This window comes from Macaca mulatta, chromosome 11 (genome assembly GCF_049350105.2).
Source record: "Macaca mulatta isolate MMU2019108-1 chromosome 11, T2T-MMU8v2.0, whole genome shotgun sequence".
Taxonomy (NCBI): Eukaryota; Metazoa; Chordata; class Mammalia; order Primates; family Cercopithecidae; genus Macaca; species Macaca mulatta.
In genome coordinates, this window is record NC_133416.1 from 131096764 (window position 1) to 131117187 (window position 20424).

Genomic DNA, 20424 nt, shown 5'->3' on the forward strand with positions numbered 1-20424 from the left:
ACCTAGGAGAATGATAATAAAAAACAATAGTGGTAATAAATGATAATAAATGATAAATGATAATAATTATAAAAATATAAATGTAAATTTTATAAAAGTATAAAGTAAAAAATTTATAAAATATGTTGATATTTATATAAAATATAAATACATATTTATAAGATAAAATATAAATACATATTTATTTTATAAGATACATAAATAAATAAATATTATGTATATATTTTTGAGACAGAGTCTGGCTCTGTGGCTGAGGCTTGAGTGCAGTGGTGACAAAACGGCTCACTGCAACCTCCGCCTCCCAGATTCAAGCGATTCTTCTGCCTCAGCCTCCTGAGTAGTTGGGATTATAGGCGCATGCCGACACGCCCGGCTAATTTTTTGTATTTTTCCTAGAGACAGGGTTTCACCATGTTGGTCAGGCTGGTCTCAAACTCCTGACCTTGTGATCCGCCCGCCTCGGCCTCCCAAAGTGCTGAGATTACAGGCAGGAGCCACCGCACCCGGCCTATATATATTTTATATGTATCAAGTATGTATATTTGAGATATACATATAAAACAAAGTATATATATTTTGTAAATATATATTTTATAAAAACATAAGATATAAATAATGCATAATAAATGATGGTAAAGATAATAATAATAAAAACAGCGCTGCAGTCCCATCCCCTTTTTGTACTCACCCCCTAAAAATCCCTATAAAAATCAAGTTTATTAAGGAGCAAATTCCACCCTTTTTATTTAGAAGCCAGTGTCTATAGGCTCGCTCTTGGGTTGGATTAATTCCAGGGTAGAGGAAAACTCCAGTTTTTGAGCTGGAAACGCACCCCTGCTTTTCAGGACTTTTTAATTTTGATTTTTTCAATTTTTATTTTAGGCCCAGGGGTCCATGTACAGGTTGCTATATAGGTAAATTGCGTGTCACGGGGGTTGGGTGCACAGATTGTTCCGTCACCCAGGTACTAAGTGGAGCACCGGATGGTAGTTTTTCCGCCCTCACTTTCCCCACGAGTCAAGCAGCAAAAATGCGAGGCCTTGTGGGCGGGGCCGGGGTGCCCGCTCTTGCCACTGGTCCAATCACAGCACGGCGCTCCGCCTGGCCGGTCACCGATTGGTGGTTGCCATAGCTCCGGGCGTTCGCTTGACAAGATGGCGGCGGTGGGGCGGTGTTTTCGTGTCTGAGTCCTTCTCGGGTTCTAAGGCGGGCGCGGTTCTGCTGGGCCCGGCCCGCGAGGTCTAAGGCATGGGCTTCCAGTCTCCGGCCGCTCTTCTTTTGAGGCTTCTCCTTCTGCAGGGCGTCCTGAGGCTGGTGTGGGGGGACCTGGGTGTGTACGGCGCGGCAGGGACCTTGGTGGGCCCGGGCTAAGGGGACTGGGCGTTAAAAGGGCCAACCTGGACTCTCCTGGGAGTTTCGGGAGTCGAGACCGCCAAAGGAAGCCGCCACACACACCTTAGGCGGTGACTCTTCCACTGCTAATCCCTCCTTATCCCCTTTCCTTCCCGCCTAGCTTTCATCCCTCCTTTTATCCGAATGTCCGGCCCTGCGGTCAGCGCATCCCTGGTCGGAGACACCGAGGGCGTGACCGTGTCCCTGACCGTGCTGCAGGACGAGGCGGGTAAAGTCTGGCCCTTATTTTGGGAAGGGTGGGGGTTGGACTGGATCCAGACCTCACAGGGAGCCTGGCGAGGTGGCATCCTTTGGGCCCCCTGCCTCTGTTCTCTGTAAAGTTGCATGGGGAGAAAAGGATCGGGGCGCTGCTGTAGGCCAGAGAGGACAGACGGACAAGTTCGAAGAAAGCTTGAAATAATAATGGCTAGCATTCATTGAACTAACATCGTGCATCATCCCATTTTCCTTGTAAGAGCAGTAATATCTTTTCATCCCCTTTGACCAGTGAAGAAACAAATTCAGAGAGGTTGTCACTGTCCCAGTATCAAGCAGCTTGTAAAGGGCCCAATCTTGGGCTGTAATGTGAGTCCATCCTAGGCAGTCTGACTCGAGCTGATGGGCCGTGCTGCCTTTGCGTGCTGGTCTTCTCTTCTTTAGGAATATTGCCAGTTCCGACGTGTGGAGTGCTGAGCAATGAGACGGAAGACTGGAGCGTGACTGTGACCCCTGGCGCGGTAAGGCAGAAGTAAACCTTCTCTGTAGCCTGTGAAGAGGCCCCCAGCTAGGGTTTCTGCACTGCTCTCTTTATTTGACAAGGCATAGCTTTCTCCATGCTCTGAACAATCATGAAATTGTGGGCTGTTGGATCTGGTAGACACTTAGCCAGCCCACGGTTCCTTACCCTGGGGTTAGGAGTCCTTGGATGCATTTTAGGGGGTCTGTGAACTCTGTGAAATTGTGTGTAAAGTTCTGTTTGTATGTGTATTTTTCTGATGAGAGGGTCATCAGTTTCCTTCAGATCATCAAATGGGTCAATGATTCAAAAAAGCTTTATGCCAGGCATTGTGGCTCAAGCCTGTACTCGTAGCACTTTGGGAGGTTGATGCGGGAGGATTGCTTGAGCCCAGGAGTTCCAGACCAGCCTGTAACATAGCGAGACCCTGTCTCTACAAAACAATTTTTTAAAAATTAGGTGGGTGTGATGGCGGATACCTATAGTCCCAGGTACTTGGAGTGGGGTGGGGGAGCTGAGGCAGGAGGATTATTTGAGCCCAGGAGTTCAGGACTGCAGAGAGCTATGATCATACCACTGCACTTCATCCAGCCTAGGCAACAGAGCAAGACCCTGTCTCTTAAAAAAAATAAAAAAATAAAAAAAAGCTGGCCAGGCACGGTGGCCCATGCCTGTAATCCTAGCACTTTGGGAGGCCGAGGAGGGCGAATCATCTGAGGTCAGGAGTTCAAGGCCAGTCTGGCCAACATGGTGAAACCGATCTCTACTAAAAATACAAAAATTAGCTGGGCGTGATGGCGGCTGCCTGTCATCCCAGCTACTTTGGAGGCTGAGGCAGGAGAATCACTTGAACCTGGGAAGCAGAGGTTGCAGTGAACTGAGATCACACCACTGCACTCCAACCTGGGTGACAATCAAGACTCCGTCTCAAAAAAAAAAAAAGCTTCATAACCACTGATCTTGCCCAACTCTAGGCTTGTGTATAAGGATACTCAAACCTGGAGAGATTAAGCATCTTCTGTTTAGTAAGTGTTTATTGGGTACCTAGTATATGCAACATTAATTCTGGAGATAAAAGAATGACAAAGACAAACTCTGTTTGTACCCCAGGAATGAACATGTACATGTCTAAAGTCATTCTGGGATAAACTGAGGATTGTTTTCATTGACTTTTGTGTATTTACTCTTCCACTGATAGGATGATAAAGAAGCTAAAAAGGTACACAGTAAACTGAGTTTATTTATCAGATTTGTGTTTAGCTTTTTCTAAGTATCCCAAAGTTGTTTGCTTTTATGTTAAGGAGTAGGAATCAGGGCTTGCATGTTACCATAGGTTTATGGGGTGGAACTGAAGATAACTGTGTCATCTTTGTATACATTTCCCTTTTATAAAATGAACAGAGGCCGATGTGTGCTTTTATTGTGTTTTCCATTATGTATTCTTATAGACCCTGTTTTGAGTCACTTAAAAAATACAGCAATCTTTTCCTTTCAGAAGGTGTTGGAAGTGACAGTAAGGTGGAAGAGAGGTCTGGACTGGTGTTCCTCCAATGAGACAGATTCCTTCGCAGAGTCCCCCTGTATCCTCCAAACCCTTCTGGTTTCAGCATCTCGTAATTCACCCTGTTTAGCACATCTACTCATTCAAGTGGAAATTTATGCCAACTCTTCTCTGACCCATAATGCCTCAGGCAAGTGAAGTCTTTGACTGTGAAAACTTTGCTGTTGGTCCCAACTACTTAGGAGGATGAGGTAGGAGGATGGCTTGAGCCTGGGAGGTTGATGCTATAGTAAGCTATGATCACGCCACTGCGTTCCAGCGAGGGCAACACAGCGAGACCCTGTCTCAAAAAAAAAAAAGAAAAGAAAAGAAAAGAAAAATTTGTGTCAAGCTTACCTGTTTGATTGTAAGTATATGCCATGCAATTTGTAAAGTATACTTCACTTGAGTCTGTCTTGCCTTCCTAAACTTATTTTTCTTTAGTTTTCTTTTAAAAATTTTCATTTTGTACTATTTTATGTAACATTTATTTGATCTTGCTCTACTGCTCTATTATTTGCTTCTTTGTAAGCCACCTTGAATCCTTTTTGGGAGAAGGTGAAATTTGTTTATGTACCTTGATTCTTTTTTGTTTGTTTGTTTGTTTTTTTTGGAGACGGAGTCTCACTCTGTCGCCAGGCTGGAGTGCAGTGTTGTGATCTCGGCTTACTGCAACCTCCACCTCCTGGGCTCAAGCGATTCTCCTGCCTCAGCCTCCCAAGTAGCTGGGACTACAGGTGTGCGCCACCACGCCCAGCTAATTTTTGTACTTTTAGTAGAGATGGGGTTTCAGAATGTTGGCTGGGATGGTCTCGATCTCCTGATCTTGTGATCTGCCCACCTTGGCCTCCCAAAGTGCTGGGATTACAGGCATGAGCCAACCGTGCTGGCGCATGCATTGATTCTCATGACTGCATCTTAAGAAGAAGAAAGGAAGGGTGGCCAGACACAGTGGCTCCCAGCCTGTTATCCCAGTGCTTTGGGAGGCCAAGGCGGGGGAATTTCTTGAGCCCAGGAGTTCAAGACCAACCTGGGCAACATAGCAGATACTGTTTCTATAAAAAAATTTAAAAAGTTAGCTGGGTATGGTGGTGCCCGCCTGTAGTCCTAGCTACTAGGGAGGCTGAGGTGGGAGGATTGCTTGAGCATAGGAGTTTGAGGTTGATGAAGTTTACATCATTTCCAGCTTTTTTTTTTTTTTTTTTTTGAGACGGAGTCTTGCTCTGTCACCCAGGCTGGAGTGCAGTGGCCGGATCTCAGCTCACTGCAAGCTCCGCCTCCCGGGTTTACGCCATTCTCCTGCCTCAGCCTCCCGAGTAGCTGGGACTACAGGCGCCCGCCACCTCGCCCGGCTATTTTTTTGTATTTTTTAGTAGAGACGGGGTTTCACCGTGTTAGCTGGGATCGTCTCTCGATCTCCTGACCTCGTGATCCGCCCGTCTTGGCCGCCCAAAGTGCTGGGATTACAGGCTTGAGCCACCGCACCCGGCCAGCTTTTTTTTTTTAAGTTTTTTTAAAATTTTCATTTCTTTTAGAGACAGGGTCTCACTCTGTCACCCAGACTGGAGCTAGAGTGCAAGGGCATGATCCTGGCTCACTGCAGCCTCAACCTTACTGGTTCAGGTGATCCTCCTGCCACAGCCTCTATAGTAGCTGGGGCTACCGGTGTGCACTACCACACCTGGCTAGTTTTTACATTTTTTGTAGAGACAGGGTCTCACTATGTTAGCCAGGCTGGTTTTGAACTCCTGGGCCCAGGCAATCGTCCCGCCACGGCCTCCTGAAGTGCTGGGATTACAGGCAGGAGCCACCGCACCTGGCCTGTTCCCAGCTTTTGATGCTACAGCAAAGATCATTATGCCCATGTACATGAATCTTTGGACGTGAGAAAATGGTTTTGTGTTAATCTCCGTCTCACATGATGTTAGTGTTCTTAAACCAAAAGAACCTTCAACTAGATGTGCCCAGAGGGCTCTGCTGTCATGAGTGCTACCGCCATGTCCCCTGTCCCCTGTGGCAAACTCTGACATCTCTTGCCTTTATGGCCACGTGGCATGGAGGGAGAAGCATTCCAGACTTGAGTAGCAAAAGTCTGTTCACTGGAGACTCCTTTACTGCCACTTCTCTTATTACATCCCTAACTGTGGTCCTCCTTGTGCTTCCGGAAGTTTAGGATGATAAGACGAGTTTTGACAGCTCCCTTCAGCAGACTACTGTGCCCTCAGTGTACTTGCATGGAAAGGCCTCCAAGATGAATGAAGTGAAAAAAGCAACTGCAGATGGCTGCCTGCAGCGTGCTATCTTTTGCATAAAGGAGGCAGAAATGAAAACATTTGCATAAAGAAATTCTGGAAGGATGTTGGAGAAGCTAATCATGTTCTACCAAGTTGGAGGGTGATGTGGGAACGGGAAAGGGCTGACAGTGAGGACTTTTTAAATATGCTTTTGATTTTTTGGAACCTTGCAAATGTGTTACCTACTTAAAAGTTTTAAATTTTTCTATGGCTTAAAATTAAAAACAAAGCCAAAAAGAAGTATTCAATGACAAAAAAACAAAAAACAAAAAACAAGCCCCAAAACGACAGGAGGGGTTCATGATAGCTGCACTGTTCAAAGCACTGACTTTTTTCCTTTGAGAAATATGCTTGAGGCTGGGTGGTAGCTCATGCCTGTAATCCCAACACTTTTAGAGGCCAAGGCGTGCAGACCACTTGAGCCTAGGTGTTCAAGACCAGCCCGGGCAATGTGGCGAAACCCCGTCTCTACAAACAAATACGACAATTAGCTGTGTGTGGCAGTGGGTGCCTGTAGCCCTAGCTACGAGGGAGGTTGAGGTCGGGGGATTGCTTGAGCCCAGGAGGTGGAGGTTGCAGTGAGCCAAGATTGCTCCATGTACTCCAGCCTGGTTGACAGAGCAAGACCCTGTCTCAAAAAAAAAAAAAAAAAAAAAAAAAAAGGAAAATATATTTAGGTAATATTTTAGAATACCAAACCTAGAAAATTGAACATCTTTGTATATGAGTGATTGAATTGTCTCCTCTGACCCCATGAACACATGAAAAAAATTTTTTTTTTTTTTTTTTTTTTGAGACGGAGTCTCGCTCTGTCGCCTGGGCTGGAGTGCAGTGGCCGGATCTCAGCTCACTGCAAGCTCCGCCTCCCAGGTTTACGCCATTCTCCTGCCTCAGCCTCCCGAGTAGCTGGGACTACAGGCGCCTGCCACCTCGCCCGGCTAGTTTTTTGTATTATTTTTTTAGTAGAGACGGGGTTTCACGGTGTTAGCCAGGATGGTCTCGATCTCCTGACCTCGTGATCCGCCCGTCTTGGCCTCCCAAAGTGCTGGGATTACAGGCTTGAGCCACCGCGCCTGGCCGAAAAATTTTTTACCCAGCCAGCCAGCGATTAAAACTAGAAAAAGAATGGAAGCACAGACAGGAGGCATGTGTCATATCAAATAACAACGAAGCCAGTGAACAATGTAGAAAACATAAATCAACACACAAACATCTATTTGTGTAACACATAGTAAAACCCTATTCTAAAGTGCCTCGTGGCTGGGGGTGGTGGCTCATGCACTATTCCTGTAATTCCAGCACTTTGGGAAGCCAAGGTGGGAGGATCACTCAAGCCCAGGAGTTTGAGACCAGCATGGACAGCATAATGTTAGCTGAGCATGATGGTGCACATCTGTGGTCCCAGATACTTGGGAGGCTGAGGTGGGAGGATCACTTGAGCGCTGGGAGGTTGAGGCTGCAGTGAGCTGATTGTGCCACTGCACACTTCAGCCTGGGCAACAGAGTGAGACCCTGTCTCAAAAAAAAAATCAATTAATAGAGTGCCTTGCTTGTGTCACATGGGTTTGATAACACTGAGAGTCAGACCCTTACCGCTGTAACGTGGTCTGCGATGTGGACCTTCTTGTTCCGGATACCATTGATGTATCATTGACCTTCTGCTATGTTACAGCATGGAACAGATGGTTAGCTGTTCTTCAGATACTTCACCCATTGTGTCGTTAAAGTTAACTGTTATGTGGGGTTTAAACAAATAGTTGCTGCATGGTTTTCTAACGTGTAAAAGTAAAAATCAGCAGAATGAAACTTTTATCTGATAAATGATCCATGAGAAACCCAAAGCATTACTGCCACTGAATTCTGAGTTAGGAGGCTGAAGTGTCGTGTAACATTTCTTCTTCAAAGAGGAAAATAAGTACGGAAACCTGTAATATAGTGAAGAGTTATAAACAATAGGCCCTGCTGATGTTTACTTCTTTAGCATTTCTTATGTGTTTTCCCTTGTCTCCAGGTGTATTATCCCCAAGTGCATCACCCCTCTCTTGAATTCCTGCGTCCTTTCCTGAGCTGCTTTCTCTGGCCTTGTCCCATTCACACCTGCCACCTTCTCCCTTGCACCACAGTGTTCCCCTATTCATCCGCCCCCTCTGTCTTCCACCTACAGTTCTCCAGTAGCCCCTCTTACCTGTACAAACTCTTTTTTTTTTTCTTTTAGTAGAGACGGGGTTTCTCCATGTTGGTCAGGCTGGTCTAAAACTCCTGACCTCAGGTGATCCACCCGCCTCGGCCTCCTGAAGTGCTGGGATTACAGGCATGAGCCACTGGGCCCGGCTGCCTGTACAAACTCTTATGTGTGTTTCAGGCTCAGCGCATTCTCTCTGCAAGTCTTCCTGACACCCAGCCTAAGCCACCTGCCCTCCCTGGGTTCCCATGACAGAGCTATTTTGGTGTTTACCCCTTTATGGTCACATGATCTCTTTATCTGTCTCCTCCCTCTGAGAATGCGAGTCCCTCAGGGAAGCTACTGTGTCTCACTGTATCATCCCTGCATAACCCAGCCCTCCATACTCTCCTGGTCAGACCACATTAGTCCCACCTGCACTATTGGGTACCACAGCCACGAGCCACGTCTGGACACTGGACAGTTGAAAGGGGATGGGTCTTAATTGAGATGTGCTGTAACTGTTAAATAGCCACCAGTTTTTGAGGACTTACTGTGAAACAAAGAATGTGGAATAGCTCATTCATAATTTTTATACTGATTGCCTGTTGCAATGATATTATGTTGGATGTGTTGGGTTCAGTGAAATATATTATTAAGTTAATTTTATCTGTTTCTTTTTTGTAGTCTGGGCTACTTTTTGTATTTTTATTAGAGACAGGGTTTCACTATGTTGGCCAGGCTGGTCTTGAACTCCTGACCTCAGGTGATCTGTCCACCTTGGCCTCCCAAAGTCCTGGGTTTACAGGTGTGAGCCACCCTGCCCAGCCTAAAATCAGTACATTATGTATATACTAACTTGTGACTCTTAGTCAATTGATTATCTTCCAGATCAACTATGACTTCTTTGGTTCATTGTAACTGGCGTGTTTTCTTATATTTGGGTTTTTGTTGGAGTGGTAGATGTAGGCGTCATATATTTCATGGATTCCTTAATGTCGAATATTTGGTAATGATGATTTACAAAACAAGATAATTCAGCTTTCTTTTGAATGTTAAAAATGTGACCATGCTTTGTTGGAATGTTTCTTAGCTGAATTTTTCTGTTGTGTTTACTTTTCAGAGAACGTGACTGTCATTCCTAACCAGGTGTATCAGCCCCTTGGCCCTTGTCCTTGTAATTTAACAGCTGGGGCCTGTGATGTTCGCTGCTGCTGTGACCAGGTACGTTCTTTGGTTACTGGGCATAAAGGTTATGCTTCCTGTGAGAACACCAGCAGTTCCACCAACAGCTCTTTTTATTTTTTATTTTTCAAGATGGGATCTTGCTCTGTTGCCCAGGCTGGAGTATGGTAGTGCAATTATGGCTCACTGCAGCCTCGACCTCCTGGGCTCAAGTGATTTTCTTACCTCAGCCTCCTGAGTAGCTGGGACCACAGGCATTCACCATCACACCTAGCTAATTGTTTTGTATCTTTTGTAGAGGTGGGATTTTGCCATGTTGCTCAGGCTGGTCTCAAATTCCTGGGATCAAATAGTCCTCCTACCTTGGCCTCCCAAAACCAAAACTGAGTTTATGTTTTCTATTGCAAATTGTTTTCAAATTGAGTATTTTTTTAAATTTCAAAGTTTTGGCAGGCGCAGTGGCTCATGCCTGTAATCCTAGCACTTTGGGAGGCCGAGGTAGGCGGATAACCTGAGGTTGGGAGTTTGGGACCAGCCTGACCAACATGGAGAAACCCCATCTCTACTAAAAATACAAAATTAGCCAGGCGTAGTGGCATGCGCCTGTAATCCCAGCTACTCAGGAGGTTGAGGCAGGAGATTGCTTGAACCAGGGAGGCGGAGGTTGCAGTGAGCCGAGATTGTGCCATTGCACTCCAGCCTGGGCAACAAGAGCGAAACCCCATTTCAAAAAAAAAAATCACACAACTTTTGAGTAAAAATTTTTTTTTTTTTTTGAGATGGCCTCCCAAAGTGCTGCAATTATCGGCATGAGCCACTGCGCCCGGCTTTATTTTTTTTCTTTTAGCCTTAGAGTGGGTACAACATATAAACTGAGTATTTTGGGTTTTTTCTTTCTTTTTTTTTGAGACAGAGTCTTGCTCTGTTGCCCACGCTGGAGTGCAGTGACATGATCTCAGGTCACTGCAACCTCCACCTCCTGGATTCAAGTGATTCTTGTGCCTCAGCCTCCCGATTAGCTGGAACTACAGGTGTGGGCCACCACACCTGGCTAATTTTTATATTTTTAGCAGAGACAGGGTTTCCACTGTCTCTACTAAATGTTGGCCAGGCAGGTCTTGAACTCCTGACCTCAGGTGATCTGCCCGCCTTGGCCTCCCAAAGTGCTGGGATTACAGGAGTGAGCCACTGCACCAGGCCTAAATTGAGTATTTTCTTATCTGGCATTGTCAGTCTAGTTTTTGGAAGAAGAAAAGAATATCTCTTTGGATAAAATCATGATTATGAAGATCATACTGAGGGGATGGTTTTAATATTATTTATTTAGAAGCCTTTAAGAAAATATAAAAACAGAAAGAACAGGCCTGGTGAAGTGGCTCATGCCTGTAATCCCAGCACTTTGGGAGGCCGACGTGGGTGGATCGCTTGAGTTCAGGAGTTGGATACCAGCCTGGGCAACATGGCAAAACCCCATCTCTACAAAAATTAGCTGGGCATGGTAGTGCAGGCCTGTAGTGCCAGCTCGGGAGGCTGAGCTGAGAGGATTGCTTGAGCCCAGGAGGTCAAGGCTGGAATGAGCTGTGATCACACCACTGCATTTCAGCCTAGACGACAGAGCAAGACTCTGTCTCAAAAAAAAAAAAAAAAAAAAAAAAGAAAAGAAAAGAAAAAAGAACACGGTTTTTCAGTGATTTTTAGTAAATTTACACAGTTGTACAACCATCACCACAATCTAACTTGAGAACATTTCTACCACCCCAGAAAGAAATCGTGTGTCCCTGTAGCCGTTCCTATCTCCATCCTTCATCCAGGCCACTGTGAATCTGCCTCTGTCTCCATGAATTTGTCCATTTTGGACATTGCACATATATGCAATCATGCCAATATGTGGTCTTCAGTGACTTTCTTCTTGCACTTAGCATGATGCTTTTAAGGTTCTTTTGCCTTATAGCAGCTGTCACCACTTCATTCATTTTTGGTGGTTGAATCCTATTCCGTTGTATGGATATATCACATATTTCTTATCTATTTATTGGCTAATGGACATTTGGGTTGTTTCTGTTTTTTGGCTTTTATGAATAGTGCTGCTATGAACATTTGTGGACAGGTTTTTGTGTGAACATGTTTCCATTTCTCTTGGGGATCTATATAGTAGAGTTGCTGGGTTGCATTGTTATTGTACGTTTAACCTTTTGAGGAACTAGTTTCTGAAGCAGTTGCACCATTTTAAATTCTCATCAGCAATGTATGTGGGTTACAGTTTCTCTATATCCTCACCAACACTTGTTATTATTTGTCTTTTTGGTTATAGCCATGCAAGTAAGTGTGAACTGATATTTCTTCATGATTTTCTTTTTTTTTTAATTTTTTTTTTTAGACAGGGGCTTGCCCTGTCGCCCAGGATAGAATGCAGTGGTGCAATCACAGCTTACTGCAGCCTCAACCTCTCAGGCTCAAGTGATTCTCTTACCTCGGCTTCCCAGGTAGCTGGAACTACAGGTGCACACCACCACACTTAGCTAATTTGTGTGTTTTTTTTGTGAAGGTGGGGTCTTGCTGTGTTGCCTAGGCTGGTCTAGAATTCCTGGGCTCAAGCAATCCTCTGACCTCAACCTCCCAAAATGCTGGGATTACAGGCATGAGCCACCATGCCCCGCCCTCATTGTGATTTTGATTTGTATTTCTCTAGTGGCAAATGATGTAGAAGATCTTTTCATGTGCTTATGGGATATTTGTATATTTTCTTTGGAGAAATGTCTGTTTATACCCTTCACCCATGTTTTAAATTGGGCTGTCTTTTTGTTGAATTGTAAGAGGGTTCACTATATATTCTGGATCCTAGTTTGCCGAGACCAGCTCGGTCAGGGAGACCCTAACCCAGTGGCGCTAGAGGAATTAAAGACACACAGGAATAGCAGAGGTGTGAAGTGGGAAATCAGAGATCTCACAGTCTTCAGAGCTGAGAGCCTTGAACAGAGTTTTACCCACCTATTTATTAATGGCAAGCCAGTCATTGGCATTGTTTCTATAGATATTAAACTAACTAAAAGTATCCTTTATGGGAAACGAAGGGATGGGCCGAATTAAAAGAATATGTTGGGCTAGTTAACTGCAGCAGGAGCATGTCCTTAAGGCACAGATCACTCATGCTATTGTTTGTGGCTTAAGAATGCTTTTAAGCGGTTTTCCGCCCTGGGCGGGCCAGGTGTTCCTTGCCCTTATTCCAGTAAACCCACAGCCTTCCAGCGTGGGTATTATGGCCATCATGAACGTGTCACAGTGCTGCAGAGATTTTGTTTATGGTCAGTTTGGGGTTCCGGTTTATGGCCAGATTTTGGGGGGCTTGTTCCCAACATGTTCCCCTTCTTTGATTTGCAAAGTGATCAAAGCAAAGGCAGCTTTGTCGCGGTGAGCTACTTCTTGGAGGAGTCAGGATCCACATCTGCAGACTCTACAAAGACAAACAACACAGATTAAAAGCACAATCATCATTGAAATTACAGAGCTTCCAAGTGTTTTTATCCATTTTAATGGGTTGCTAGCTGCTAATCTGTCTGCAGCTCCTTTAAGCACTCCAGTTCTTGGCATTAAGGTCAGGTGTGCCTGGGATGCTTCAAATATTTGTTCTTTTAATTTTGCTATATCCAAAAACAAGTTTGTAGAGTGTCCTTCTAGATGCTTTTTTATTCTTTCCCAAATTTTGATCTTATTAAGAGCTATTAATAGTTTCCACAGATCCTTAATGTTTAGTTCCTACAGTGGACCATATCATTTGAGGTTGAGGTGCCACTATACTGCCATGGTTTCAGATAATAGGAACTCTCACCGTACTTATTATTATATCTACCATCTGACTGTTTCGTTCAGATCAGCTGAACATAGTGTGGCCGTGGCATGCAGACCGAGAGGTGTAATTTAAGCTAAACATCTCCTTAGGGGATCATTAATAATGACTCCATAGGAATCGTGCAGCACCTCTGCCTGTTCTGCAATGCAATCTTCCTAAACAAGTACGTTCATTATTTCTGGCCAGGTTCAATTTTGTATACAAATGGGTTTTTGAGGGTGGTATGCCTCAATTATAGGAGCAGATTTATTATGGTAAATACTGAGACCAGAAAGCATGTGTAACTGTGTCATAGAGTGATTACATCCAAGCATTACTGCCAGCTAAGATTGATAAATATGCCCAATAAGTATAATTGTTCTCTGTGGCAGCCCTTGTTGAAGGAATCCTCACAGCAGTGGTGATCATCGCTGTCATAGCTACCATTAAATGACTCATTGTGACTGGCTGTCCCGCTTTCCTCAGGTTTTCTTCCACCATCTGTGACAGCTTCTGGTTCTGTCCCCAGATGGGTGGCTGTGTTTGACGGGTGTTGCTTGTGACAGTTGGGGTCCTCCTCAGCGTCAGTCTCCACATGGCTGCAACTGAGGGGTCCTTGGGATCTTCCCGGAATCTGACTTGTGATAAGATTTCAGGTGTCTTGATGGTATCCAAATTGGCTGTTGATTTTGGCCTGGAGAAACACAAGCATAACTTCTACCCCAAGTTATTATTTTACCTATTTCCCAACTTTTTGTTATCGGATCTCTCCACCACATCAGTTGTTCTGCTTCTGTCTTTGCAGCTGGTTTGTGCAGATGCTGTTCAGCTGCTGATAACATCTGACATTTGGGCAGGCTCAAAAAATTTAAAGTTAATAATGATAGATTCAGTTGCATCAATGGGGTTCCATATTCTCTATTTACACCTTTCTGCTTTTGCAACTGCTTTTTAGGGAAAGATTCATTCGTTCCACTATGGCTTGTCCTTGAGAATTGTATGGGATACCAGCAATGTGTTTAATATTCCACATAGAGAAAAATGTAGCTGGAGCTTCTTGGCTAGTATAGCCTGGGGCATTATCTGTTTCAATAGAAGCTGGAATGCCCATCACTGCAAAACGCTGCAAAAGGTGACATTTAACACAGGCAGAAGACTCTCCTGATTGGCATGTGGCCCAGACAAAGTGAGAAAAGGTGTCCACACATACCTGTACGTAAGCTAGTCTCCCAGACAAGGGAACATGGGTGACATCCATTTGCCAAAGAGAGTTAGGTTCCAATCCTCGAGGATTAACGCCTGTAAAAGATGAGGAATGTACCATTTGGCAAGTTGGGCATCACTGGATAATAGCTTTAGCTTCTTTTCAGGTAATGCTGTATCTGCGTTTGAGACCAGAGGCGTTAACATGGGTTAAATTGTGAAAGTGTCTAGCATTAGATATTGCATTAGCAACTAGGCGATCAGCCATTTGATTCCCTTCAGTCAAAGGTCCTGGAAGAGGTGTATGAGCCCTAATGTGAGTGATACAAAAAGGTACATTCGGCCGGGCGCGGTGGCTCAAGCCTGTAATCCCAGCACTTTGGGAGGCCGAGGTGGGCGGATCACAAGGTCAGGAGATCGAGACCACAGTGAAACCCCGTCTCTACTAAAAATACAAAAAATTAGCCGGGCGCGGTGGCGGGCGCCTGTAGTCCCAGCTACTCAGGAGGCTGAGGCAGGAGAATGGCGGGAACCCGGGAGGCGGAGCTTGCAGTGAGCCGAGATCGCGCCACTGCACTCCAGCCTGGGCAACAGCGTGAGACTCCGTCTCAAAAAAAAAAAAAAAAAAAAAAAAACAAAAAGGGTACATTCTACTTGTAACTGCTGTTTGCATTGGGTAAATAAAGTCATCAGTTGTTCATCTGTATGAAGTCGTAACTGAGCATTTTCAATTAACTGTGTGGAATGAACCACGTATGAAGAATCAGAAATCACATTAATAGGCATATCAAAAGCAGTCAATACCTCAATTACAGCTAGAAGCTCTGCTTTTTGAGCTGAAGTATAGGGTGTCTGGAAAACCTTACCTTTTGATCCAGAATAAGAAGCTTTACCATTACTAGACCCATCTGTAAAACAATGAAAATGCTTAGCAGGCTGCAGGTTGTTTACTGCAGGAACTGTAAATGTAAACCATTTAGAGTCCTGCTCAGCTAAAGGGATAGTAAAGAAGCAGTCTTTTAAATCTATGACTATTAAAGGCCAATTTTTTGGAGTTATAGCAGGAGAAGGCAATTCTGGCTGTAATGCCCCCATAGGTTGTATAACTGAATTGATGGGTCTTAAAACATTCTCCATTTACCTGATTTTTTTCTTTCTTTTTTTTTTTTTTTTTTTTTGAGACGGAGTCTCGCACTGTCACCCAGGCTGGAGTGCAGTGGTGGGATCTCGGCTCACTGCAAGCTCTGCTTCCGGGTTCACGCCATTCTCCCGCCTCAGCCTCCCGAGTAGCTGGGACTACAGGCACCTGCCACCACGCATTGCTAATTTTTTTATTTTTAGTTCCCTAGTAGCTGGGACTACAGGCGCCTGCCACCACGCCCGGCTAATTTTTTTATTTTTAGTACAGATGGGCTTTCACCATGGTGGTCAGGCTGGTTTTGAACTCCTGACCTCAGGTGATCCACCTGCCTCAGCCTCCCAAAATGCTGGGATTACAGGTGTGAGCCACTGCACCCGGTGTTTTTTTTTTTTTTTTTTTTTTTTAAGGGACAGGGTCTTGTTCTGTTGTCCAGGCTGGACTTCAGTGGCCCAGTCATGGCTCACTGCAGCCTCAGCCTCCTGGACTCACGCAGTCCTTTCCTCAGCCTCCTGAGCAGCTGGGATCACAGGTGTGCACCACCATGCCCGGCTAATTTTTTTTTTTTTTTTAATTTTGTTGGGGCTGAGTCTCTCTATGTTGCCTAGGCTGGTCTTGAACTTCTGGGCTCATTCATTCCACCTCAACCTCCCACAATGTTAGGATTTCAGGCGTGACGCACTGCATGCAGTCCAAGTAATTTCCTTCTTTCTTTCTTTGTTTTGAGACAGAATCTCACTGTGTTTCCCAGGATGGAGTGCAGTGTATGATCTCGCCTCACTGCAACTTCCACCTCCCGGGTTCAAGTGATTCTCCTGCCTCAGCCTCCCCAGTAGCTGGAATTATAGGCGCCTGTCACCATGCCCAGCTAATTTTTATATTTTTAGTAGAGACGGGGCTTCACCATGTTGGCCAGGCTGGTCTCAAACTCCTGACCTCAAGTGATCCACCTGCCTTGGCTTCCCAAAGTGTTGGGATTACAGGCGTGAGCCACTGTACTCAGCCCCAAGTAATTTCTTGATGACATGAATTGGGTCATGTTATAATCTAGTGAGGGCCTGGAGGATCCTTGTGGAATATGGAACGTTTCCCCTCACTGTAAATATCAGGAGACTTTTCTGGGCTAAGGGTTTGAATGGTGATGACAGTTAAGAAAGGAGGTTTACTATGTCTTTGTCTTCATTTGGGATCTATTCTGTACTATCTTTTCTTCTTTTTCTTTACTGGGAATATCTCATGTCCTAGTAAAACTGTGGTTCCCTTGAATGCTTGAAGTTTCTGACTTGGAGGCTTATTTGGGGAATTGACAAAAGAAATTCTAGAACTATTTTACTTTTTGTGGGCACAAGGCACTTATTGATGAGACAGAGATTATAGATGTTCTCGCTTACTCGGTAGCGTCCTGCTGGCCTTAAATAAGAGGTAGCATTCGTCACACTTGCCAGGAGATTCTCGCTGCGGTCATAGCCCCTGCTTTTATGTTTGTCTTCCAGGAATGCTCATCAAATTTAACAGAGCTGTTCAGACTGTCCTGCTTCACCGGCGTGTTTGGAGGAGACGTCAGTCCTCCTTTTGATCAACTCTGCTCTGCTGGGACAACGACACACAGTGTCCCCGACTGGTTTCCCTTTCTGTGTGTGCAGTCGCCCCTTGCCAACACGCCCTTCCTTGGTTACTTCTACCATGGTGCCGTGTAAGTGTCTGAGCAGCCGCCTGGGATGGGGCATTGTTCTCCTGTCCTGGTGGGGCCATACTCTAGTAGGCCCTATAATGCGGTCACGTTTTTCCCAATCCCTCTCCAGAGATCCCGTGCCTAAAGGGTTCAATTATAGATTTCAGTTAGCTAATTTATTTTGCATTATTTGACAGAATTGGGCCTCATTGAAAAGAAATTGATTGACATTGAAAACAGCTCATGGTGCTTTTCTAGGGGAGGCGAAGGAGTGGTGGCTCATGGGGGATTTTAATGTTCTGTATTTTACAGTTTTGGATTGTTAAAAATTTACATCTATGATTTTTTTTTTTTTTTTTTTTTTTTTTTTTTTTTTTTTGAGACGAGTCTCGCTGTGTCGCCCAGGCTGGAGTGCAGTGGCCGGATCTCAGCTCACTACAAGCTCTGCCTCCCGGGTTTTTACGCCATTCTCCTGCCTCAGCCTCCCGAGTAGCCGGGACTACAGGCGCCCACCACCTCGCCCACTAGTTTTTTGTATTTTTTAGTAGAGACGGGGTTTCACCGTGTTAGCCAGGATGGTCTCGAACTCCTGACCTCGTGATCCGCCCGTCTCGGCCTCCCAAAGTGCTGGGATTACAGGCTTGAGCCACCGCACCCGGCCTCATCTATGATTTTTGTAATTAAAAAAGTAGGTGGGGCGTGGTGGCTCACACCTGTAATCCCAGCACTTTGGGAGGCCAAGGCAGGCAGATCATGAGGTCAGGAGATCAATACCATCCTGGCTAACATGGCGAAACCCCGTCTCTACTAAAAATACAAAAAATTAGCCAGGTGTGGTGGCAGGCGCCTGTAGTCCCAGCTACTAGGGAGGCTGAGGCAGGAGGATGGTGTGAAACCGGGAGGCGGAGCTTGCAGTGAGTCGAGATCGCGCCATTGCACTCCAGCCTGGGCGACAGAGTGAGACTGTCTCAAAACAAAATAAAACAAAAGTAAAGAGGCTGGGTGCAGTGGGTCACATCTGTAATCCCAGTACTTTGGGAGGCTGAGGCAGGCAGATCACCTGAGGTTGGGAGTTCAAGACGAGCCTGGGTACATCGTGAAACCCCATCTCTACTAAAAATACAAAAAATTAGCCGGGTGTGGTGGTGGGCACCTGTAATCCCAGCCTACTTGGGAGACTGAGGTATGAGAATTACTTGAACCTGGGAGGCGGAGGTAGCAGTGAACAAAGATCGCGCCACTGCATTCCAGTGTGGGTGACAGAGTGAGATCCGTCTCAGAAAACAAGAGTAAAGAACAACATTAAGGAAGAATTGTGTTTTTGCAGATAACTGAAACTATTCAGCCTTTCTTATTGATTTTCAGTTCCCCCAAACAGGAATCTTCCTTTGAAGTATATGTGGATACTGACGCAAAAGACTTTGCAGACTTTGGTTACAAACAAGGAGATCCCATTATGACTGTAAAGAAGGCATATTTTACTATTCCGCAGGTAATCATTGCAATATGAGTACGCTAGACCCTTCTCTTTTTTTTTTTTTTTTTTTGAGACAGAGTCTCGCTTTTATCGCCCAGGCTAAAGTGCAGTGCTGGATCTCAGCTCACTGCAACCTCCGCCTCCCGGGTTCAAGTGATTGTCCTGCTTCAGCCTCCCAAGTAGCTGGGACTGCAGGCATGTGCTACCATACCCAGCCGATTTTTTTGTATTTTTACTAGAGATGGAGTTTCACCATGTTAGCCCGGATGATCTCAATCTCTTGACCCTGTGACCCGAGCGCCTCGGTCTCCCAAAGTGCTGGGATTACAGGCGTGAGCCACTGCGCCTGGCTGCTAGACCCTTTATTTTTCCTTTCCTATTGTTAATTTAAGTCATATTTCTCTTTAAAATCTCTTTTTAAGTTACTTATTTCCCTCCTTTGTACCTTTCAGCGACTTAACTGTTTATGTTCTCCAGATTAATAAAATATATAGTCATTCTTAAATTAATCACAGTCTTTCTTAAAACTCAGAGTGAACTTACAAAATAAAACCAAAAGATTTTCTATACGTTTCTATGGAAGTAGCTATCATTCTGGTTTTTTTTTTTTGAGAAAGAGTTTCGCTCTTTTGGCCCAGGCTGGAGTGCAGTGGCACAATCTCAGCTCACCACAACCTCCGCCTCCCGGGTTCAAGCAATTCTCCTGCCTCAGCCTCCCAAGTAGCTGGGATTACAGGCATGCACCACCACACCTGGCTAATTTTGTATTTTTAGTAGAGACGGAGTTTCTCCATGTTGGTCAGGCTGGTCTTGAACTCCCGACCTCAGGTGATCCGCCTGCCTCGGCCTCCCAAAGTGCTGGGATTGCAGGTGTGAGTCTTTTTTTTTTTTTTTTTAATTAAAAAAATTGGTTTTGGTTTGAGACAGTCTTGCTCTATCACCTGGGGTGGAGTGTGCTGATGTGATCTCCACTCCCTGCAGCCCTGACCTCCCACATTCAAGTGATCCTACCTCAGCCTCCCAAGTAGCTGAGGCTACAGGCACGCACCACCATTCCTGGCCAATTTTTTGTAGAGATGGGGTTTTGCCATGTTGCCCAGACTGGTCTCTTTAACTCCGGGGCTGAAGTGATCTGCCCACTTTGGTCTCCCACCGTGCTGGGATTACAGACTTGAGCCACCGCACCCAGCCAAAAATTTGTTTGTAGAGATGGGGGTTTCATTATGTTGCCCAGGCTGGTCTTAAACTCCTGGCCTTGAAATTCTTCTGCCTTGGCCAAAGTGTTGGGATTACAGTGTGAGCCTCCGTGCCTGGCTAGAAGTAACTATCATTCTTTACTACTTTTTCTTTTTAAACTTTTATTTTCGGTTCAGGTCTACATGTGCAGGTTGTTTATATAGGTAAACTTATATCATAGGGTTTTGTTGTACAGATTATTTGTCACCCAGGTACTAAGCCAAGTACCCAATAGTTTTTTTCTGATCCTCTCCCTCCTGCCCCTCACTACCCTCAAGTAGGGTCCAGTATAGAAAACAATGGTTAGATAAATACATCATTTTATTTACCATTCTAGAATTTTGAAAAATATTTTAAGGTTTTATATGGAATCATTTATATATGTATGTATGAATGCATGAGTGAATGAATGACAGGGTCTTGCTTTGTCGCCCAGGCTAGAGTACAGTGGTGTAGTCACAGCTCACTGCAGCCTCCACCTCCTGGGCTCAAGCAATCCTCCCACCTTAGCCTCCCAAGTAGCTGGGACTATAGGCGCATGCCACTATGCCCAGTTAATTTTTT

General features: G+C 45.1%; 1 protein-coding gene across 5 annotated transcripts in view; it reads left to right on the top strand.

The window, feature by feature from the left end:
- The first annotated feature begins 1140 nt into the window (after positions 1-1140).
- TCTN2 (tectonic family member 2) overlaps positions 1141-20424 on the top strand; it is a 38063-nt gene continuing 18779 nt past the window's right edge. For 3 of the 5 annotated variants that reach the window (XM_015109635.3, XM_015109637.3, XM_077955618.1), the window contains exons 1-7: positions 1141-1330; positions 1514-1621; positions 2053-2129; positions 3624-3819; positions 9247-9347; positions 16969-17168; positions 18513-18639. In XM_015109635.3, the coding sequence (XP_014965121.1) occupies positions 1249-1330; positions 1514-1621; positions 2053-2129; positions 3624-3819; positions 9247-9347; positions 16969-17168; positions 18513-18639 (891 nt within the window). In that variant the 5' untranslated portion in view covers positions 1141-1248. The remainder of the gene's footprint in view (positions 1331-1513; positions 1622-2052; positions 2130-3623; positions 3820-9246; positions 9348-16968; positions 17169-18512; positions 18640-20424) is intronic. The other 2 variants (XM_015109636.3, XM_077955617.1) reach the window with 1 other exon arrangement.